Source organism: Carassius auratus, chromosome 25 (genome assembly GCF_003368295.1).
Source record: "Carassius auratus strain Wakin chromosome 25, ASM336829v1, whole genome shotgun sequence".
Classification (NCBI taxonomy): Eukaryota; Metazoa; Chordata; class Actinopteri; order Cypriniformes; family Cyprinidae; genus Carassius; species Carassius auratus.
The window spans coordinates 15,280,912-15,304,160 of record NC_039267.1 but is presented as its reverse complement, the minus strand read 5'-3'; the positions used below and the strand labels follow the sequence as shown (position 1 = coordinate 15,304,160).

The following is a 23,249-nucleotide window of genomic DNA, read 5'->3' as shown; positions in this document are numbered from 1 at the left end:
TGTCATTCACAGCTACACTTGATCACAGTGGCTCACAGACTACATTCTGCTAATGACTGCAATACTCAGATGCAGTTCTCTGATTGGACGCTTTCTTCAGTAGTGAACGTAATTGTAGCGTACATGGGGTTTAAAGCGGCCATATCACAAGGAATCTAATTTTCTTTGATCTTCTGAGATAAAAGAGCTTGAAGTACTATGAAACGTACTTTTACTTGGAGAACTCAAAATAAATCACATTTATTTAGTTATTTTATTACTGAGTATGGATTACCATGTTATGAACATTAGTTTACTTTTAACAATATCCTTGATCATTTCAGACTGATTCTATCTGTTTATGTGGCATATTTTAGTTTGAACTGTAACTCAGACATCCCCCAGGCAGCAGTTATTTGATTTTACTTCATTTTTTTTTTTTCATTTTATTACTGGCTGTGGAGTTTACTTTTAATAATATCTATGATCTTTTTTGTTTGATTCTAGTGTCTGTGGTGCATCTGTCACAATATAATCCAGCCTGTCATTAAAGCAGTTAAACACAATTCTTTATTAATACTCAGGTTTTGTGAATCAAGTCCACGCTTTATCAGTCAGCAATAAAAAATCAAAAGGTGAGAAAACTTAACTGTTTAAGGCAACCAGCATCAGGAGATTTTTGAGTTTTCTTAACTTGTTTTTGTAGAAGATATTTGACACTTTGTTGTATAAACTTAAAACATCAAGTAAAAAAAAAAAACTAAAATCTCCTAAAGTTTTCTGACTTTTAGATTTTTTTTTTTTTTTTTACAGTGTACAGAAACAATGAGAAAACTGACCATTAAAGTAGTGGAAGTGAAAAGCAAAATTCTGGTGGTTTCTGGTGACCTCAAGAAAAATGAATGAACGAATAAATTAATAAATTAATTAAAAATGAAAACATTATATTTACTTTATTCTATTCTTCGTTATTATTGATTATTTTTATCATTAGAATTATTGATATTAGTTTTTATTATTAATATTTTTTAATAATTACTATACTTTTTGTATTATTATTATTATTATTATTATTATTATTATTATTTTCTATTCTATTTTTACTCTCTTATTGCCATTTATATGTATATATATATATATTATTTTATTGTACATTAATAATAATAATAATATAAAATTACATTTTATTTAAGGGTCGAAATTATGTGAAATTGCTTACTGGATGTATGGTTATAACAAAACTAATAATCAGTTATATTCCTGAAAGAGATAGCTCTCTATGATCTGTGGTAGTGGTTAGATGAATACGTTTTTATCTTTCAGGTAATAATAAAATGGCCAGTTGTGACCGACTGCCTGTTGAAAGCTTTGCAGTGGATGACCTAATTATATACATAAGCAGTATTTTGTAAGGAGGTTGGGGGTGTTGAGGCGTCCTGGCGCTGGATTAATCATGATTTAACATAAGCACTCTCTCAAGAGGTTGTACCCTGCTTATCTGTCTGCAGCCCACCCTGATTCATCAAGTTTTTTTCTTTTGACACGGTCACTGCTAGGAAATGATTCACCGTCACAGGTCCACATCCAGCATGTTGCAGTGGCTTGATGAGAGCGTGTGTATAGATTCTTGTTTATGCAGGTGCAGGATAATAGAGGGACATTGAACAATGGCTGCAGTGTGCAGCTTCAGCAGAACTTGGTCCCCATCAGTCTGCTAACAAGGGTGATGCCTCAGTCTACAATATTAGTAGGGAAACTAACAGCTCAGCACCATAAGAATCCATTTATTCTATCAAAGCTGTGGGCTAGTTACAAATACATTGCACTGCGGTGCTCATATGGGAGACGCAGGTTCAAATCTGGAGTGCGATATGTTCAGATTCTTTTTTCCTGTACATTTTTGCTTATTTTCCGTCTTTCTGATTTTCATAAAATGGTTAATAATACATATGAATCAGTTTGAGGACTCGCTTATGACATATGTATAGAAGAACACTGTCACTGCTATCAAAGTTGGTTGACTAATCATTAAAACTAAAATGGCTTTTACTGTATATTCACCTTTAAACTCAACCACATCGCTCATCCCTCATCCCTACTCATCTCTCACCATTTCTGCTACAATTATGCTATCAAATCATGCACCATGCTATTACTTTTCTTAGCAATCAGACATTATTTTCACCTGCCAGAAGATAAATTGAGCAAAAGAAAAAAGTCCATATTTTACACTGAAGAAGGAACCTGAGTTGGCTTGCACAATTTGGGGAAAAATCTAATTTTTCTGATAAACTGGTATGGCAATTAAAAATGCTGTTTTGCAAAATGCAAAAATTATATATTGGGTTATACATATTGTTGTCATATATTAATATTATAAGTATTAACTTGTCATTTTAATACTAGTATTACCATTACTAATTATTACTATTATTAATAAACTACAATAATAACAATAACGACCTTAATTGAACAATAAGAAATATTACTAATTGTAATATGTGTGTAATATTTAATTGTAAAATAAAGAGCATTTAAGAAAAATACAATTATTTTACAGTACAACTGTAAATATTAAAATATTATTATTCCTCTATTTTTGTAAACAGCTGTTTATAAAAGCTTCTTATTACATAGAATGATGGGGAGATGTTTGGTGTATGTTGCATTCCCAAAGGCAATTAAAGGGGCCGTTCACCCAATAATTTCATTTTTGGTTGTATGCGCTGTAAGCACAGCAGAGAAGAGTCTGTGTGACACATTTACATGTACTGTGTAGGGGTGTAAGAAAATATTGATATACGTGAGTACCGCGATATTTTGTTTGTCGATAGTGTAACGATTTTCAAAAACGTTATGTCAATATTTAAAGAAAGAAAAATCATACAAGATAGAGGCAGTCTTCATCTCTGAGCGAGGCAAGGTGGGCAGTAGGGCCACAGCGCAGCACGGCTGCAGCTTTCTCTCATTTTGGGGGCGTTTTGTGCAGTTGAGGTGGTGCTTGCGTTGCAGTTTCGGCGATTCCACACAGAACATAAATACAAAATGAAAAACCTGTGAAATCCAAGTGGAAAGGTTCGACATCTGTATTTATTTTATTGTTTTACAATTGTTTTGTATCCTGTTAGCACTTTTTTATATATTAAACCGATGTTATTTTTTGTTCAGATCAAAATGTTATGACAATCGATTTTGTGTAGATCGTCAGTGAATTACGGCTCTGTGTAGTAAATGCCAACCAGTGTTGCTAAGTTTGTGGTTGTTTTTCATGTCTGCGGGTTGAAGCGACAATACCATTAACGTGATATTTAGCGCCTTATATGCGAATTTTACCAAGGCAACCCTGCCAAAAAACATATTTAGTTTTGGACTAGTTTTGAGAAGCAACTGTGCAGGATTTGTTGTGAAAACCTGGCAACCCTGATATGAACGCACTTGGTGGAGATATACTTCTAATTACAGGAGCGTCTTTACTGATGAGATGCGCATGAAAATCGCATTCGATTTTTTGCACAGCCCTAAGCCCTAGTACTGTGAAATGAGCTGATTTGAGACATTGAAAACACCAGCTCATAAGCTGCTTGTCTGTAAATAAACACAGTGCTGCACTTCACTCGGAAACATGCAGTGTGTACATTTATTTAAATATGTAAAATCGCAGCCTTATTTCGATTAATCATCCAGCCCTAGACCTGGCACACAATAAAGGACCGGTATTACTGACTTGGGCCCTCTACCACCCATAAAACCTTCACAATCACATAGAAACATGCTAAAAACCACTCGGAACATTTAAGCAACATCCTGGCAACCAGCCACATCATTCTAGCACTGTAGCAGGGAATTTGGCACCATTCACATTTTCTTAAAGATTTGATTGTCATCCAGGTTGTTTTGAAAGCCCAGCTGACATTTCTCTAAACTCTTTGTCCTTCATTCAGGTCAGCTGGTGGCGGGTACATGTGAAATCGTGACTCTGGACAGGGACAGCAGTCAGCCAAGGAGGACCATCGCCCGGCAGACGGCCAGGTGTGCCTGCAGGAAGGGCCAGATTGCAGGCACAACCAGAGCCAGTCCAGCATGCGTGGATGGTAAGAATGAGGAGGGGCTGAGGTGGGACTCATCCAGGCTTTGGTGCCACTAAGCCCACCAGAGCATCCATAGCTGGGGCTTTCAGATTCCAGTCTGATCCGTGAGATTACGCTGCTCAGTGAGTGTGGCTGAAGTGTCACTCACAGGATTTGGGATGTTGCTAGAGGTTCCATCAGTGCCTGAGGTCACGTGTGTGAATGTGTTACGAGGCGACGGACGCTGGGGAAATTTAGAGTTGGTGAGATTAGCTCCGAGCTGCCGTGTGTTATTTAAACAGCAAACTTCTGTAAACACAAATGACTAGTGAATCTAGACTAAAGATTGTCATATAAACAAACTGTAGTTTCTGAAATCTTTAAATATGCAAAGCTGCATTTTTAGTCAAAGGGTTAGATGACTGAAAGAGTTGCAGTTCAGTAAGTGAATCAGATGTTCATTCAGTGGATCCGATGTTAATGAGTTCATTAGATCAAGGACTCATTAGACTAATTCAAACTAGCAAGTCTTTTTGAGTGAGTCAATAAAAGAACTGTCTCACTGGAGTAATTTGTTCATGAATCAGACTGTGTACATTTGTTTTTGTAAGCATCAATCTTCTGCAAAGTGAATCTCACCTACCAGTTTTAAAATGCTTTTAAAATGTTTAAATACACAAAAGCTTCATTTAAAGTCGAGCATGACTGAAAGACTAGTGGTTCATTAAATGAGTCAGATGTTAAGTAACCGATCTAATGGATTCAGTGAGTTCATTAAATGAAGGATTTATTAGACAGATTCAAATTAATAAATCTTTTTAAATGGTTCAAAGGTACCGACTCATTAGAGCCAATTATTCATGAATCAGGCTCTGAACGTTTGTTTTTGTTAAGAACTAAAAGTTTCCAAAAAATATAAAATAAAATAAGGTTGTCATATGACCAAACTTTCTAAAATCTTACAGTAAGTGAATCAGAAAGTATTGCTGATTCAAAGCAATACGTTTTTCTGATCGATATATTAAAAGAACTGGCTCGTTAGAGATATTTGTTCATGTTAATTTCACTCTACATTTGTTGTTTTTGAATACAGCTGTGAAGTGAACATAATGGAAATATGTAATAAAGAGTCTTTTTCTCTCATTACTTGCTTTCCAGCTTGCTTTAGTACTGTATCCTAGAAACAAATGAGAGCTTTTTGTAATTATATTTGCCATTTACAGCTTTTCCTAGTACATTTGTTGTGTTCCTTTTTCTTCAATTGTAGTTTTGCGTGGACTGGCCTGCACTTATCTTCATGTGGTCGTATGTCTTTTTGCCTTCAGTTGTTGCTATGACACCCGAGTAATTTCAAGACATATTTCATAAGGTAGGAGTTTCTTCATGGCCAGATGAAAGTAGGTGTTCTGGAGTAATTGCTTTTGAAAGACACAGTCCTCCGTGTTTCTACGACCTTACATCACCTGTAGTGTGCTACACCACATGCCAGTCAGTAACCCTGGCTGAAGAAATGTCGTAAAAAAGCACAGAATCCAGTAAACAATAAAGACTACAAACAAAAAACGAGCAAAAACAGTAAAACCATCTCATGGCTTACAAACCAAATTGACAATAAAAAGCAGTCACTGTACTTTGGCATTTTCTAACAAGATAGCCGGATACAATTTCTCTATCGGTGCGTGCAGAGGTCTCGAGGCTTTGGCCTTTCAAAAATGCAGTTATTTCATAACAACCGATAGATTCTGCTCTTCAGATAGAATTTTAAGGCTTAGGAAGAAAATCTTAGTGTATCCAATCGACAATTTACCCCCTGCATGTGAAGACAATCTTTTCTTGAACTCCACCGCTCCCTCAGTATTTTCTTGGTCTTGTTTGTCATTTAACTATATACCCTGCTCACTTTTAATTTTGTGTAATTTGCTACTCTGCGTGTCTGAAGCTATTAAAGAAATATTGATTTCTTCAGTTGTTTTGTTTCTTTGGATAAAAAGCTTCTGCTAGCTATAGCCTGATCTCTTCAAATGAGGCAACGCTGCTGTTTTATCTTGTTCTGTGCCCTGTGGCTTTATCTGATAAAAGGCAGGTAATCAGACAGGTTTTGATACTGAGAAAGAATAGCCGCATGTCTGCCATTATGTATTAGTACCAAGACTGCCAGGCTTTAGTCTCACGACAGCAGGACTGAGGAAACATGCCCTGCTGATGGAAGGTGAGCAGACTTTTGTGTTTAGCACATTGAGGACCATGCAGTAAAACAAGATGACACTGTAGATCACATGTGGCTCAATGACAAATAAGAGTAACATTTAAAACTAAAAATCTAGTTTGACATGTATAATATTCCAAGCTCATGTTTCAAAATTGTATGCCATTTTTAAGAGTAATTAAACTTTAATCTAAAATGTCAAAAAAACACCCCCAAATGTTTTTTTTTTATATAAATCTGACTGTACACATCTTCATAGTTACTTCAAAAAAGTTTTAAAATAAAATAATTTTACAAATATCATGAATTAATATGAATTATTAATGAATTTAATTAGGGATGCATCGATCCAATACTCAGGATCGGTATCAGCTGTGATACTGGCATTTTCTGCGGATCAGGTCTCTGTCAGACGAGGCAGACTGTCAGACGAGATCAAACTGTGTGTCGCATTCGGTTACTACAGTTAAAACAATGAAACTCTCGTCAAGAGCACACATAACTTAGGTTAAAAACTGTTCAAAGAAAAGGATCCATAAACTAACGCACATATTTAATACACTACGTATCAATATTTCTTTACTTTGTGCTAGTGATGTCCGGTTCGCAATCTAATCGTTCGATTGAACTGGTTCTTATTAGTCAACCAGTTTAACTAGTTCACCAAATCGGACCGAATAGTTTGAAACGGTTTGCATCTCCAGTAAGCATTAATCCACAAATTACTTAGTTATTTACTTTTTTAATGTGACTAACACTCTCTCGGAGTCGAAATTAACCAATATCCTGGAGTAATTTCATGTACTCAAACAGTACACTGACTGAACGGCTGTGAAGAGAGAACTGAAGATGAACACCGAGCCGAGCAGCTTGTGTGTTGAACTGTTTAATGTGGACTCGAAGGGCTGCACAGCCTGTACACTGTGCAGACTCCATGTTGTTTCAAGCTCGTCATTCTGCACATGGGATGCGTATAAGTGCTCTGTGCCATTCTATATGGCCGCCTTTAGTATTATAATATTTTTCTGTGCAACCAAAAATTATTAATAGTCTTTCTTGTTCTGTCCAATATATCACATGTTGCTGCCTTTATTACTGTGCTATACATTTAAAAGAAATGTCTTTTAGATTTCTATATAAATGTATATACTTGTTTTTTCATGAATGTTTTTTCATGAATACAAAGAGCAATGTGTAACATTTGACCAGATTTTAGACTTATTCACTTTTATTTGTAAATAAAATACTTCACCTGATTTTATACAATTATTATGCACCCGTGATTTTTCTAAAATCTATCTTTTGCTACTGAATTATCCACTAATCTAGTTTAGAATAGTATTTTTGTCATAGATTATGATTATCTATTCTTTCATTTGTTATTTTTCATTTAAATGAAGTGGTGTATATGTAGTAGATTGTGTTTAACACACAAAAGAGTGATGATCATGTCAACACAGAGAAGTACAGAAATTCTACATTTATTTAAAAAAAACTGCGCTGTATCGGATTGGGTCGTTATCGGCAGATACTCAGAATTTTTAGGATCGGATCGGTTCTGAAAAATGGTATCGTTGCATCCCTAGAATTAATCTGAAATAAAATATTAGTTTTTGGGGAGTTATGACATTTTACATACTGAAGTAATCAGTCATTGTTATAAAAAGGTCAAATTACTGTATATTAAGTAATATATATATATATATATATATATATATATTACACGTACAGTATAGAAAATAATATTTTCACCCATCAAAATTCAAATATATGCTGTTCAAGTAGCACAACTGTTTTCAACATTGATAATAATAATAAATGTTTCCTGGGCAGCAAATCAACACATTATAATTTATGATTCTAATTACTATTAGAATTAGATTTCTGAAGGATCATGTGACACTAGAGTCTAGAGTAATGGCTGCTGAAAATTCAGCTTTGTCATCACAGAATGAATGAGATTTTCAAATCTATTTAAATAGAAAACAGTTATTTTAAATTGTAATCATATTTCACAATATTACAATTTTACTGTAATTTTATCAAATAATGTATTTTAATCAAATAAATGCAGCATTGGCGAGGGTAAGAATTCTTTCAAAACATTAAAAACTAAATTCTCACCAGCCCCAAACTTTTTATCTGTAATGTATACTTGAAACCTGAAGGCGTAGCACTTAAGTATATCGTGGTGTTTAACATAAAATGAAAAGCTCACACACAGACTGAAAAATGGAAAACACATTCTTTGGCATGAAACCAGGATGAAATTATGTATAATTCATGTTCTTAGTATAATTACATTTTCACTTGTACAAGTACAGTGACAGGTCAGTTCTAACTGCAAAACCGCCTGCATGTAAAACGAATAACAAGAAAAGCAGAGCCGAAAACACATTTGCTCTTTGGAATCTCTTAAGACGTCTTGGGCAATGACATCGACATGGCAATTAGAATGAATTTATCATCAAACCAACAGGAAATTAAACCGTCATAAAGTTTTCATGTAGAACAGAATCAAAGTGGCCTGGAAAGATCTGCCATCAATATCACATCAGACAGAAAAAACTAAACAAGAGGCGGCTGCGGCATGTCGGGACACAGAGGGACTGCGGATTCTGCCTGGAAGCGGGTGGGAAGTGACAGCTACAGAACCCAATTCCCTCCGCTGGTGGTAGCAGGGAGGTGAGAGCAGACAGCTGGAATATGCCCTGAAAACTATGCAGAAAGTCAGAGGAAGGAGAGCATTTTAACAATTAGACAAGGTGATCGTCGGCCAGGTGTCAGGATAATCAAGTCCCGCTCACCGAACACCTGCATTAATTCCATGTCTTTGACTCCGGAATCGAATTCGGAATTCAGCCCAAGGATTAGTAATGTTTCCCTAGTCACACAGCCTAGATGGATGTGATAGGTCAGGGCTGACCTCAGGCAGCCAATTCAAAAGCATCTGCCTCGTATCGCGGGTGTCTATGCACCAGCACTACAAATGGGATACCGGCTCCCCAAAACATTCGGGAGTGACTCGAGACATTCTGCGCCATCAATCAAGACACCGAAGTCAAGATGGAGCTGGCTTCATATGGGGATTATATCACGTCGGGGACACCAAAAGCTACAACTGCCATGTTCATGTTTTTTAGATTTAATACAGGTTGCAGTAGCTGGCATGGCTTTAGATTTTTATAAGGACAGATAAGGACACAAAATATATTGTTATTTGGCTCACCCACTAAATAAACACAGAGACTTGACATAAGTGGTCCCACTAGAAACTAATTATATAATGCATCCTCTGTGTTTCCACAATGCTCTAAAAATTAGCATGCCCTGTGATGAAGTGTCTGCAGGTGTGCCCATGATAACACGGACTCTCCGCCTTGACTCCTCATATATTATTTTACACAAATATCCTCTCACAGAGATACCTACATTTTGTTTTCTAGAATCAATTACGGTGGTGAGGACAATCAGTGTACACATATTTGTGCATTTGGTGATTAATCCAAGTGTATTATTCTGTTTCAGGGGCGCTATCAAAGCAAGTTTTGGGATGGTGTAATACAATGTTTTGTACAAAATAGAGATACATTGTATAATTCAAAAGATACAGTATTATATTTTACTATTGTTAACTAAAGGTAAAAACATTTTAGTTGCTTGAAATCAATTTTAGCTGAAATAAAATAGAAAAGGCTAAACTTATTGTATCATAGTTGCCATTCAACATTTCTCATTTTCATTTATTTTAACTGACATAAAAACTACTTTGCCATTTTACAATTACAAAAACTAACTCAATATTACTTCAAAATATATTAATATTAACTGAATCTAGTAGAATTCAGTAGTATCTCTATCATACTTAAATAGCATTGGTGTGTTTGTACATATGTATGTATATAAATATGAACATATATTTACTATGAAATTATAATTTAATAAACTGAATCTTTAAAATGTTAAAATGTTACATTATTAATAAATATTAAAAAATATTAGATTTTGGGCATATATTTGATAACTCTGCTTCATATTAATTATCATTATTAAATACATTAAATAAATTAAAATGACTGAATTTTTTAATGGCTTAAAGTGTCAAGATTAAAATTTTTAACTTTTCCAATAAATTATGTTCGTTATTCAAACAAAAAAACAGTTCTTTCCTTGATTTTGAGTTGAGTATGACTATAAGTGATAACTTGTGGTTCAGATGTTTATTAAGTAACTGATAATACTGATTAGAGTTCATTTAAAAAAAGGATTCATTTGACTCATTCGAACCAGAGAGTTTGTGATTATTTTTAATAGATCCAGTGATTCATTCAGATTTGATTTTTTTTCATTAAGATTTATTCAGACTGATCCAAACCAGTAACTTGTGACAGACTCATTAAAAGACCTGGTTTATAAGACTTGTTCATTTGTGAATCCCGCTACACTGATCATACTGTATCATTGTTTTTGAGTGGAATATGGGCAATAGAAAAATCAGCAGTTTTGTGAAAAGTGCCACAGTCAATACTAGTGTAATGGCATTGTGAGAACGATTGATGCAAAACAACAGATAGAAAATATTCATTGATATTCACATCCAATTCATTAGCTGGCCAATTTATGACATCATAAATTCCCCTCACTGATTTCATCACAGTGGGGGGCTTACCATTGAGAACAGAAGGGGCTTGGCTTAGAAACTGTTTGAAATGTAGGTTCATGAATTCATTATAAACAACAACATGTGTTACTTGTAAATTATGGGCATTTCTTGTGTAAACAGCACTGATCTGAATACTAGTGTGTGCCATTACTGTGAATGTTAAACATATAGGATTCAGAAGCTGTGTCCTCTGTAAAAATGTATGGACAGATGTTTGATGTTCTCGTCGGTGCCAAACGTTTGAGTAATCGCAGTCCGCTGCAATGAGCAGCCCATCTCATTTATTGTCCCGATAAATCTTGAGTCCGGCCCCTGCATCGGTCATCAGTCACAGCTAAAGTCTTAACTGGGGCAAGAATGACAGGGCCTTGAGGACTGGAACTACCTTTCCTCAGAACATTATGAAGAACCCATTATTAAAATCACATTTGGGTTTGAAAAAAAAAAAAATACAGAATTTCACCATTACAGTGCTTGCATGTAGGCGAGATATTCGAAATTGTTGTTTTTAATATGCTTTTTATTTGTCCATTAATAAAAATGTTTAAATAATGTCTCTGATGTAAACTGAAAGGAATAGTTGACACAAAATTGAAAATGTTGTCATTATTTACTCGTGTTGTTCCAAACCTGTATGAATTTCTTCAGTTGAACACAAAAGGTATCTTAGAAGGTATTTTGAAGAATGTTGTTAACCAAACAACTGACGTAGCCATTGACTTCCCTATGTATGCAATAGGGCTTGCATAGACAAGTCGAGTAGTCGAGTGATCGACTACTTCAACCACTAGTCGGCGCTGTCGGAAACAATCGACTAGTCGAGCATGCATTAACCATAATGCGTGCAAAGAGTTTGCAAGTACGACATGAATTTTAGGATTACAAAATTGTGTGTAGCTGTTACTTTCTATGACCTCATCTATGTTGCATGTAAAATTAAAATATGTAATGTAATAATTAGGGGCTACCTGAAGCCGAATTCCTTATTCGGAATGGCACGGATAATGACTTTATTATACAACAGACCTCTAAAGTCAGAGTGTGAAGTGTTTCTCCGTGCATCTCTCAGAAATCAGAGCTTTGCAAGAGTAATATCACCTATAATAATACATCATACACATTCTATTGTATATGTTTAAAATGCAATGATTTAAAGCTTAGGCTACGATATGATACGAATGAATGGATTAAGCACAGCACGCTCACCAATCAAACAGCGCGTCAGTCTCTCAAAAACCAAACCAGTTCTAGTAGGCTAATAATCAGCTTTGATACGGATACATTTTCTACTTGTCCTACGTGTTTGCATCTTTACCTTTTGCTGGTTTGCGCGGCACACACACATTTGTTTAGTGAAGTTCACTAAACATTAAACATTTCTTCCCCCAGGCAATCTACCTCATGAACAGTTAAATGTTCCCCACTTATGCTTGTGCAATATCCTTATATTTATTTGTTACCCCTCCATCCTAGTGTACATCGCTGCATCTTACTCAATCCTATTCCATTACCATTTATAGCACAATTGTTTATACACTTATTTATTTGCCTAATTTATTTTTTTCTTCTGTGTGTTGTTGTCTCTATGTACTGGAAGCTTATGTCACTAAAACAAATTCCTTGTATGCGCAAGCATACTTGGCAATAAAGCTCTTTCTGATTCTGACTTGCTTAAAGCGTTCTGCGTAATTAAAATGTGCGCATTTAATTGATTCAGTCATGTTCAAATGATCACTAAATGTTTGTAATGACCTCTCTCTGCTTGCATGATAAATGTTATTTTAGAAATTAATAATTATTTTAGTTTAAAACGACGTACTTGTTGAGTCATAACTATGAAAAAAAAAGATAGCCGTTACGGTCTTATCAGTGCTGTATCCGAATGCAGATATGAAAAATGTTGTGATTGTTACAGACACAAATACAGATACAAATACTGGCTGTTACATGAAAATGTAAATATGTAATGTCATAATTATAAAGTTTTGACAATTTACATTTGTAATTGTTGCATACGGCTATGAATTAATGAGCATTTATTGATTAAAAAAAACGATTTAATGTCTTTTCATTTACAGTAGCATGAACCACGAGTAGTCGAATAACTCGAGTATTTTTTAAATAAAAAATCAACTAGTAGAAATCAGTAGTCGTTCAAACCCTAGTATGCAACTAAATTTTTTCCTTGCGTCAGTTTTAAAGCAGTGAAGTGTGTTTGTTTTTAATGGGATCATCTTCATATAAAGCTGACAATGAACAGTTACACAAAAACTTTTCAGCATTTCAGAGCTTTTCCAGCTCTGATATTTAAATTTTTTTGCATTGAATAATTCTGATTAATGATAAAATATTTGTAAATTACAGAGCCACAGCTGAAAGGCACACAGAATATTTTACGTATACAAAAAAGAATTAGAGAGAAATCATTTTGGGCGTGATAATGGAGGTATCCAGTGATTTGTCACAATTTAGATCCCATCTGTAGCCGCAAAGAGAGATGCATGAATAGTTAGCAAGGAAATCTTCTCACAAGAATTGATTGCAGGGATTATTTTGATATTTATTTTGCCTTTTTCTAGTTTCAAACTGCCAACGTGTGGATACTCCAGATATACAGATTATAATTCAACAGATTTGATTCCCGGCATCTAGCAATAAGAGTAATTTGCAATGCAAATCTGAGTTAAGAGAGATGTTTTCATTCAGAATCAGGTACATAAAATCTTTATCTGGACAAAGTCACATTTTGGTCTCACTAAGCAAATTCCATATTACTTTTGTGCCCCTTTGACCAGAAACTCCAAGTTCAGAGAGTTCTTTGATGTATTGATTCAGAGGCACTTTGTGCACTCTGTCATAGTCTGTTTGGCATCCGTGGAGTGACAGTCTCAATAGCCTCAATGTTCAATAGCAGGAGACGAGGGACAGCTCATTAGAGACAGAGTCTGGGAGCTTACTGTGTTGTGCTGACAGGACTCTCTTCGGCTGTTGTTTGTGGATTTGTTGACTTTACTTCTTTAAAGTGTTAAAATGTTGATGATCTGTCTTGTGTCATGCATCACTGGAGGCCGGAGTGATCTGACATGTTGCCCGAGACAGGCAGAGAATGAGTTAGAGGTGGGATCTGGGGGGGTTTTGGAATAGCTGAGTATTTTACTTTGAAATAAAGGGTTTTTGGGGCATCATTATTACAGTATGTCAACTTGACAAATCCCTAATGCAAGACCAGACATTTATAAAATGTAATGGCTCCTAGAGCTTTCCAGCTTTTCATGTCCTTCAGTCTGACTCGGGATGCTGTTACTTTGCTTTCTGATCTGACTTGAGCTTTTCCCATAGAGCATTATCAAAATTATCATCTATCCATATACCCATCCATCTATTCATCTGTGGCACATAAGTTCAACACAACCTTCTTTTCAAACTAGTTTAAGCATGCAGGCACTTTTTTGTCAAGACAACTTTTTTTGGCGGGGAACCCAACTAAGCTTAATCAACTAATATTTTTTAAAAATTCTGCAAAACTACATATAAGACTAATGTTGAATTGCATGCGAATCTTAAAACATAGATAAGAACACCAATGGATAAGAACACCAACCTACGTTTTTTTGTGAATCATGCCTACAGAATGAAGATGTACTGAATTTTCATGAAAGGCTCTTTTATTTGTCCTTATGGCCCAGGGCATAACAGTGAATACTAATGCTGGAGATTAGTAGCGGAAGCTAGTCCCTAGAGTAGATGCTGTGAGGAAAACATTCACTACATAACAAACTACTTTGAGTTTGGAAGGCATCTCTACAACTATTTTTTACCTTTAAGAACGTGCCTTTTCCTTTGGTGAGAATGACATTTCACCTCCATTTGTACACTTTGTTAGCCTTCCTCTAAACGTACAAATGCTACCACCCTGATATTTATGTACTTTTGCCTCCCTGGGTTATATTTCACTCTGATTATCATTTTCTCTACCTCACAAATAGGCCTACTCTTTTCTTTCTCTCTCTGTTTCATTTTCTCTCAGTTTCCCTCCCTTCCTCCCTCCCCCTTTTTCCCTCTCTCCCTCTCTCTAAGGGCCAATTGGGGTGTCACGGTATGCAAATGAACATGTAAGGTGCCCTAGTTATTATAAATAGACATTTATGTTTGATTAAGTGTAAAAACAATCTTACCTCAGGAAAAAAAATTCTCACTGTTGGACTTCAGCGATTTGTTTCAAAGAGAAAGTCTTAGGATATTAGGCCAAGTGCTGGAGCGCTTTTCTCTCATTGCCATTTGCCTTTGTTGCGTGAAATGTCCTGATTTTTGCCATGTCTCGACTTCTTGAATTTTACATATTCATGGGAATTCCTTTAAGACAAACTATGTTAGTCTGTGTCATACGATGGTTTTATATTTATTAACTAAACTATCCTTCGTGATATTAATACATAATGCTAAAATCATTTTTTAGGTAAATTTCCTATACTATGTGAGCTACTACTCTGTCATAATTCTTTTGCACAAAACAGTTTTAGTCAAGCCAGAGTAAAAAATGACTACACTATGATAAGCCTCACTCTGTTTAATTTCATATTAAATAGCATGTTTCACAAAGAAATATATGGTCTTGTGGAAGTGAAATAAGTTGGAAAATCTAATTTATTTTATTTAACTTCCTCTTCATATTCATTTTCCTCTTCTTTTAACAGTGAGCATTGTCAGGAGCAGACAGTGGTGTGAGATGATGCCTTGTTTGGATGACGAAGGCTGTGACCTATTGGTAAACAGAACGGGCTGGACGTGTGCACAGCCGGGAGGCCGAGTGAAAACAACTACTGTAAGTGCCACAAAACAAAACAACTCCGGACTCCGGTGTCATGAAAAATACTTCACTGGATTCCGATAATAATAAACGTGTAAGGCTATCTTTGAAGAATAGTAAATATCACTGTATGTTTCAATTACAGAGAATATAGGTTTTTAAAATGTAATTAATAATACTAATAAAAAAAATGCTTAAAATGTTCATTTTAATTTAATAAAATTGGAGATGCAATATAAAACAATGATACCCCAAATGTGTATATAAGCATAGACGTTTTTATGATTATGTGTAGCATCTTGTAAAAAACTCTGGTACTGTTCGTTTAAGGTGTGAACAAGACTCAACCTCAATCTGACCCAATTGCAGAATTCACGCTCAGAAACAGACAGCTCGCGCATATAGTTTTTCATTTAGATCTTTCTATAGATATATTCTTCATGTCTGTAAGGAAAATATTCGCTGAGTTTTGGTTAATTTTTGTGAAGCGCTCCTGCTCAAGACAGACGGCAGAAAGCACATCATAGTTGTTTACTTTACAAAAGCACAACATTTTGTTGATACTGTGAGTACACACAAATAAAAGTAGACCCTATAGTGCTGAATTATCTATTATTTTTACCTTTATGAGCAAAATTGACAGCTTATTTTAACTTATTTTCTCTGATTTCCTGCAAATCGCACTTCAGCTTCCACTTTTGGCACAAACGATTGGATATGCGCCTAATAGCATACATTTATGTAGTTTAAACGTTTAAACTAACATTGTGATATGCTTCAAGTATTTTATATCTATGGAATTTATTTTCAGCAAGTTGGTATTACAACATCGTATGACATTTGTCTCATATGATGCTCATAAGTCTCTTCATATTGTGTTAGTAGCTAAATCAAATCAGAATAGAAATTGCACTACTAAAGATCTCCATGATTAGCCTGTTTTTGCAATTGCTTAATCTTTATTTGTTTTTCAAAGATTAATCAAAGTCTTATTTGTTTGGAATGACATGAGGTGAGTAAATAATGATAGGATTTTCATTTTTGGGTGAACTCTCCTTTTAATTTATATACAGTCAAAAAGCTATAAGCTACAGATTTCTTATTATACGGAATCAAATACCCCCACAAGGTTTCAGTCATTAGTGTCACTGGCATTGAGATGGCTTTTTCTTAAAATTTAACAATACATCTCCTAACTGTCTTGAATATTTGTCTATAGTACATCCTTGTTTAGAGTCCAACCAGGGAAAGATCTGGGACAACACCAAAACCTCTCAGAATGAATAATGTGTCATGTTATATGCCCTAACTACTGTGTTGTTAAATCCCACCAGGTATCCTGACGCCAGTGAGGGATGATTTTCCCAAGAGAGCCGCGACGTACGGAAGCACCTCGTCATTCTCCAAAGCTACAGCGGGGCGGGGGAGGGGAGCATTCATCATAGTCCTGTTAGCCCTGTCTGTCAGTCTCTCCATTAGTCCTTCAGTCTCATAAGATAAGGGGTGAGGACCTCTCATCATGGAGTTTACGTGGACCATGAGGAACGGATCCCCCTGTGCTATCAATCAAAGCTGAAATGGCCAACGTTTTGTTTGCTTATGCCAAAACTGGCAATATCGGTTTGCAGGATAGTTTGCGACCTGGATCTTGAAACGTGTCTGGATCTATCAAAATTTTACAGACCAAAGAAATACGGGCAAATTTCTGTGTGGAAGGATTTCCAATATGAACACGGACACACACATCAGCTGCTTCAGCTTCCACAAACGCAAGCAAAAACACACATACCTGAGCTTCGTGAGGAGTTTTTCCAACCGAGCACACACAAAATGGACAAAAAAGACATTCGCGACAAAAGTGTTGACTTTTCTGTGATTGTAGGTCTGTTGCCATTGTTGTGATTTGGACTGAAATCTGTCAGGATTGAAAATGTAGCAAACGTGGCAGTGGATTTATCGAACCGAACATTATCTCCCTGACCTGAAGAGACTAGCGCAGACTTGCGTTTCAGGAGAGACCATCCTATGTATTTTCAGAGTCATAAAGTTATATATATATATATATATATATTTAACAGTTTTATATGATGTACCTTTGTAGCGAACCTTATTTAACACTGACAATGTGATCCTATTCATAAAGGGTGAATTCAAAACAGTAACGTCCTGGAAAGTTATTTACGCATTGCTTTTTTCGCAAATGAACATAGAAAGGAAAATAGTGTAATTGTATATTTGTGAGTAAACTATTGTTTTGTATCACCATTCGACAATATACACACACAAAGCAACTGTAACCCACCTTGACAAGGTTCTATTCGTCAGTATACGGCTATGGGTCAAATGTGTTTTACCGCAGAGATTGTACGCTGGCAAATTCATCTTATAAAAACTGTTTATGTGTAAGTCCTTCTGTGATATCTGTCATATGGAGACGGTCACCCCATTAAGATAATGGCCCTTATGAGATAATGGGCCGTCCACCACCATGAGCGCCGTGTCCTGCGTGGTTTCTCTTAGACCATTACTCTGCCCTTGTTGGCCCCTCTCCTCCTCTCTCAGCGCCGAGCCTGTGGAGGAATGCTGCTGTCAGCCAGGCTTCAAGCTTCATTTAACATCACTAACAGCCCGCATTACACACGGCGTCTCTCAGCTACAGCTGCAGTGCCCCACAATATCACCCCCTCACTGCCTGGCCCAAATGTAGGGTTTGAAGGAGAATGACGTTGGCTTTATTGAGATCTTAACAACTTGCATTAATCATTTACTTTAGTTGTAGGTCAGAAAAAGTGTCCCTTCAAACCTGAAGGTAAATATGCTAAGATGCTAAAATACATTCTTCTACTTCGGTTTAATATGCAAAGACGATAAAGCCATTTGTAGGCTGATTCCCCTGTGAACTGTAAACACTGTGTTTTCAAAACATTTTTCTGTTTAAGAATCCTCACCAGCTCGACCAATGATGTGAGGTTGGGTGGAGCTATTTGTTTGAATGTTGTAGGTTTTTAATTGTCGCTCTTTAGAAAGTAACTTCAAAATCAGTAAAGGAGTAACGATACTGAACACCATACTTTAAACTAAAGTGTGTTTTTTTATACACTAATCTTTGTGGCATTTTTAAAACAATTTGTTTGCTTGAGAATCTTGGTCTGCTTGACATAGCAACACCGGCTCAGCCAATGGGGTGAGTTTGGGGCGGAGCTTTCTGCTTTTGACGAATAGTAAAGAGTGCTCAGGAAATTTTTTTGAATGCTGGTGGTTTTCTTGTCTTAAAAACGTATAACTAAAGTAAATGACTAATATATGGTACCATTCAAAAGGTTGGGGTCAGTAAGATTTTATTTCATCATTTGTATTTTTAAGAATTAATACTTTTGTTCAGCCGGTATGTATTAAACTGATCTGAAAGTGACAGTAAAGACTATTTGCATCATAGGAATAGATGACATGACACTTTAAAATTTTTCCAACAGAACATGTGAAAACTTCAATGTTTTACTATTTTTGATCAAATAAATGCAGCCTTTGTGAAAAAAAGAAAAACCTTTAACAAAGTATAAACATTGAAAAAAATCCTGACCAGCTTGCCATGATAACATTGGCTCAACAAATGCATTTTCAGAAAACCTTTTTAAAAACAGTCCTTATTTTTGCAGCTCTGTTTGGTTTGATTTTACTACTGCCTGTAGTTTTTACTATGAGGGCTACTGTAGATTATGGGTTTACTCTGTGGCATAATTTGATTAATCCAGTTTAAAAAATGAGACATTTTATATTCTGCAGTCAGTGTTGTCATCTTTTTTTTTGTCGTTTTACTGATATCTGTTTTAGCCACTGAAAATGTCATTGTGAACAATTAGCTCTTCTAAGACAACCTGCAACGATGGTGGCGGCAAGGCACGGAGATGATTGGCTAAGGTAAAAAGGCTCGCTTGAGTTCATAATCAGGGTTTGACATGTCGCACTGAACCATCTCAAATTCCCATACAAATCTTACCGGCTTGGCTCACTCATCCATGGACTAAATGAGAAAAATTACAGACTTTGCCAGTTCCCTTAAAATCCCATTTACATTCTGTCAGCTTCTATTAAGGACGAAGATCGTGACAATGGGCAAAAATATGCATGGGAGAGAAATCCAGCCCCAGTCCATCACGGTAATTCCGACCCTGCTTACCAAGGCGCCACTTGATTTCTCCTCAATTTGGGCTTCCCTTCCCACAAGCTGCACACTAAACAGACGCTGATAAGCACCCTGCCTGAAAACCAGCTTTAACAATATCATACAATTACAAGCACCAGTTACAGTATCAGCCGTAGATTAGAGGTACTTGCTGAGCTATGAATAAATTAGCCACAGTTTTTCGCATAGCCGGAAAGACCCGAAAAAGAATGAAAGGACAACAAGGCAGGGACTTTGATTTTCATAGCTCTACGCCTCAGCTGATAGTTTTCTCCAAATAATTTTAAATGACAGATTACCATAGATTTCCGTAATAATCCGGATTATCGCAGTCATTACAGCCACATTTGATCAACGAAAAAAAGTATTTTCTACGGTCACACATCATTATGTGCGTTACGGCTCAAAGCGGGTGGCGATCTTATTTCAATTAAAAATTGGCATGCCTATCAACGTGATGCCTCTGTTTACTGAACTCTTTAGACAAAGACGTCATCTGCAATTCAAATGATTTTAATCAGTAGACACAGAGGCTCAACATTGATAGGATTGCTTCATTCGTTTAGCAAAATGTCAAAGCAAATCATAGGGGCTTCAGCTGTGTTTATGAACAAACTCCGTGTTTCAGATTTGCAGGAGATTAAAAAGAGATGAAAAGCAGTGAATGTGTAATTGTGTGAAATCTAAACCCAGGGCCCTTTTTATAGTGCAAATTTCTGATTAAGGCAAAACCGAAGGAGAACTCCCCGCAATTATTGATAATTGCGAGTGGCCAATTATGTATTAGCATGATAAAAACAAGTGCACACATTAAGGAAGACAACTTTGCACCTGAGATGAACACAAGTGGAGGGAAGCGCTTTGCCCATGGGGTAGGCAGACGTTGCTCGAGTTCCTCCAGGCCCGTGTGGTGAATTATGGTCTGCCCTTCAAGCAGTCACACACGCCCGCCATTAATCATCTCTGGCCAGTGTCCCCTTTCTCAAACGAGTTCTGGAATGTGTTTCCAAACCTTACTGAGACCTGGTTGTCACCCTACCTGTCCACCCTCGGCCCCTTGGGGTCCTTCACAAGGGACTATAAAGATGAAGCGGAGGCAGTGACTTTGTTCAGGGAGATAGTTTCCAATGGGACCAAACATACAACTTACATTGCCCGGGTAATTTTGGGATTCGGGCGAGTACTTTGAGGGTCACGCGGGATGAAGCAATGTTTCGTAAGAATTAATTGAATTGTTCACTGAATACACAGTCAGCATAAGCAGGACCGATGAAGCATGAATGCAGCGTGGAACAATGTGACCTCCTGCGGGACAGTCTCGAGTCCTGGAGTATCCTACAATAACAAATTATGTCTAAAGACTCTCCTTCTCTCATTTAAGCATGACGTGTTTGCCATTGTTACTGAAGTGAAGGTCAAAGATATGTGAGTGTGATTCAGTTTCTGAGAGCTAACCTTCAGGATGGATGCAGAATTCACTAAATGTTGTTACATATACTACCCAGAAATGTACAGACCTTGAGGGCAGGCTGGTGGGTTTGTGAGGCCTCAGGCAAGATTAGGAAAATGTCTTTAAAATTTAATAATAATAAAAAAGAATTCTGTGTTAAGTATCAACTAAGAAGAAGGTTAAGTATCAACTCTTTCAGTCTTTACATGGCTGTCTGCATTCATTAGGTGTAATCAGAAACTATTTTTTCATTTAATGTACAGCAACAGTGTTTTCAAATCATGTCCTAATGATTGAGTTTCAGTGCACGCGAATGCCAGCAAAGTTATAAGTGAGAAAATGTGTATTTCTTGTTTTTTAACCCTATAAAACCTACTTTATCATATTTGATATGGAAATTTCTCAAGCCTGTAAATTGTAAGCATAATCAGAACTTCTACATGCCTTGTCATTTTTCTGAAAAAAAAAAAAAAATGTTAAAATCAGGCTTTTGAGAAAAGGTAACACTTTATAATAACTGCACACTATTAATCATTAATTAAGCATTAGTAAACAGATAATTCATAATTTATAAAGCATTAATAGGCAGTAATAATCAGTTTATAAATACAAATATAAATGCTTTATTCTTGATTTAAAAGCATATCTATAATGTGTAATTTCATACTTTATTCATGATCAATTTATCATTTCTCAGTGAAGTATAGCATTATTCACAAACCAGTTATTTAGGAGTTGCCAGTGATTCATAAGATCACAAGAAATGTAGTAAATTCAGGTAGTTGTAAAGCATTTAGTAGTGGTCAGTTAACTATTTATGTGAGCTCATCTAAAGTGAGGACTAGTTATGCCTTGTAAAGCATTTATAAAGGATATTTAAAGGCTCAGTTATCTTCTAAACAAAAAAACAGAAACAAACACAACACAGTGATAACATAGAAATATTAACAGCCTTTAAATCTCATTTGTAAAAGCTTTACAAGGCATAAATAGTCCTCACTTTAGATGTGATCACAAAAATAGTTAACTAACCACTACATATGTTTTATAACTACCTGAATTAACCCTGAATTACAGTAGAAATACATGTTAATAAACCATTTATTAACACTTTAAGTAACTATTACTATATGTCTGAATAAAAATATGTATGAATGCACATTTAAATAGTTTATTAATCATTTACTTACAATTTCTAAGTGATCTTGTGAACCACTGACAACTCCTTAATAACTGGTGTGTAAATAATGCTATACTTAATTTAGAAATGATAAATTGATCATTAATAAAGTATGAAAAACAATTATTAAATACATTATAGATATGCTTTTAAATCAGGTATAAAGCATTTATATCTGTATTTATAAACTGCTTATAAATGTCTATTAATGCTTTATAAATGATGAATTAACTAATTTCCTAATGCTTAACTAATGATTAATAGCATGCAGTTATTATAAAGTTTTACCAAAACGGGTTTTGATCATGAAACTGAACATCAAAATATCACCTTACAAGGACATATTACTGGGAGATATAGTGACAGCTGATACTTTTATAATATTTCATGCAAGTAGTTTGTTACACTGTTAAAATCTCACTGGTTTACATTACAAGGCAGTGAAATGTCATCTTACTTTTTGGCTACTTAAACAACAGCTGCAACAAATTGCATATTGCTCAGTCTGGATCTCAGAGTAAATCTGATGTATTTTAGGTATTTATTTGGTATGAGTTATTTATTTCCCTGATAATATACACAGAATTACCATCAATTATACACCCAATGGGCACCTTTTGTGCTTTATTATGTTGCATTATAGCTAAAACCAAATTTCTATAAGAAGGACCTACAGGTCACAACAGCTTTGATGATCCTTGTTGAGGACACTGC

General features: G+C 35.7%; 1 protein-coding gene across 2 annotated transcripts in view; it reads left to right on the top strand.

Annotated features, from left to right (window-relative positions):
- LOC113043479 (protein FAM19A5-like) overlaps positions 1 to 18,991 on the top strand; it is a 43,480-nt gene extending 24,489 nt beyond the window's left edge. Inside the window, exons 3-5 of one of the 2 annotated variants that reach the window (XM_026202898.1) lie at positions 3,921 to 4,070; positions 15,610 to 15,737; positions 17,057 to 18,991. In XM_026202898.1, the coding sequence (XP_026058683.1) occupies positions 3,921 to 4,070; positions 15,610 to 15,737; positions 17,057 to 17,065 (287 nt within the window). In that variant the 3' untranslated portion in view covers positions 17,066 to 18,991. The remainder of the gene's footprint in view (positions 1 to 3,920; positions 4,071 to 15,609; positions 15,738 to 17,056) is intronic. The other variant, XM_026202897.1, reaches the window with a different exon arrangement.
- The last annotated feature ends 4,258 nt before the right edge of the window (positions 18,992 to 23,249 follow it).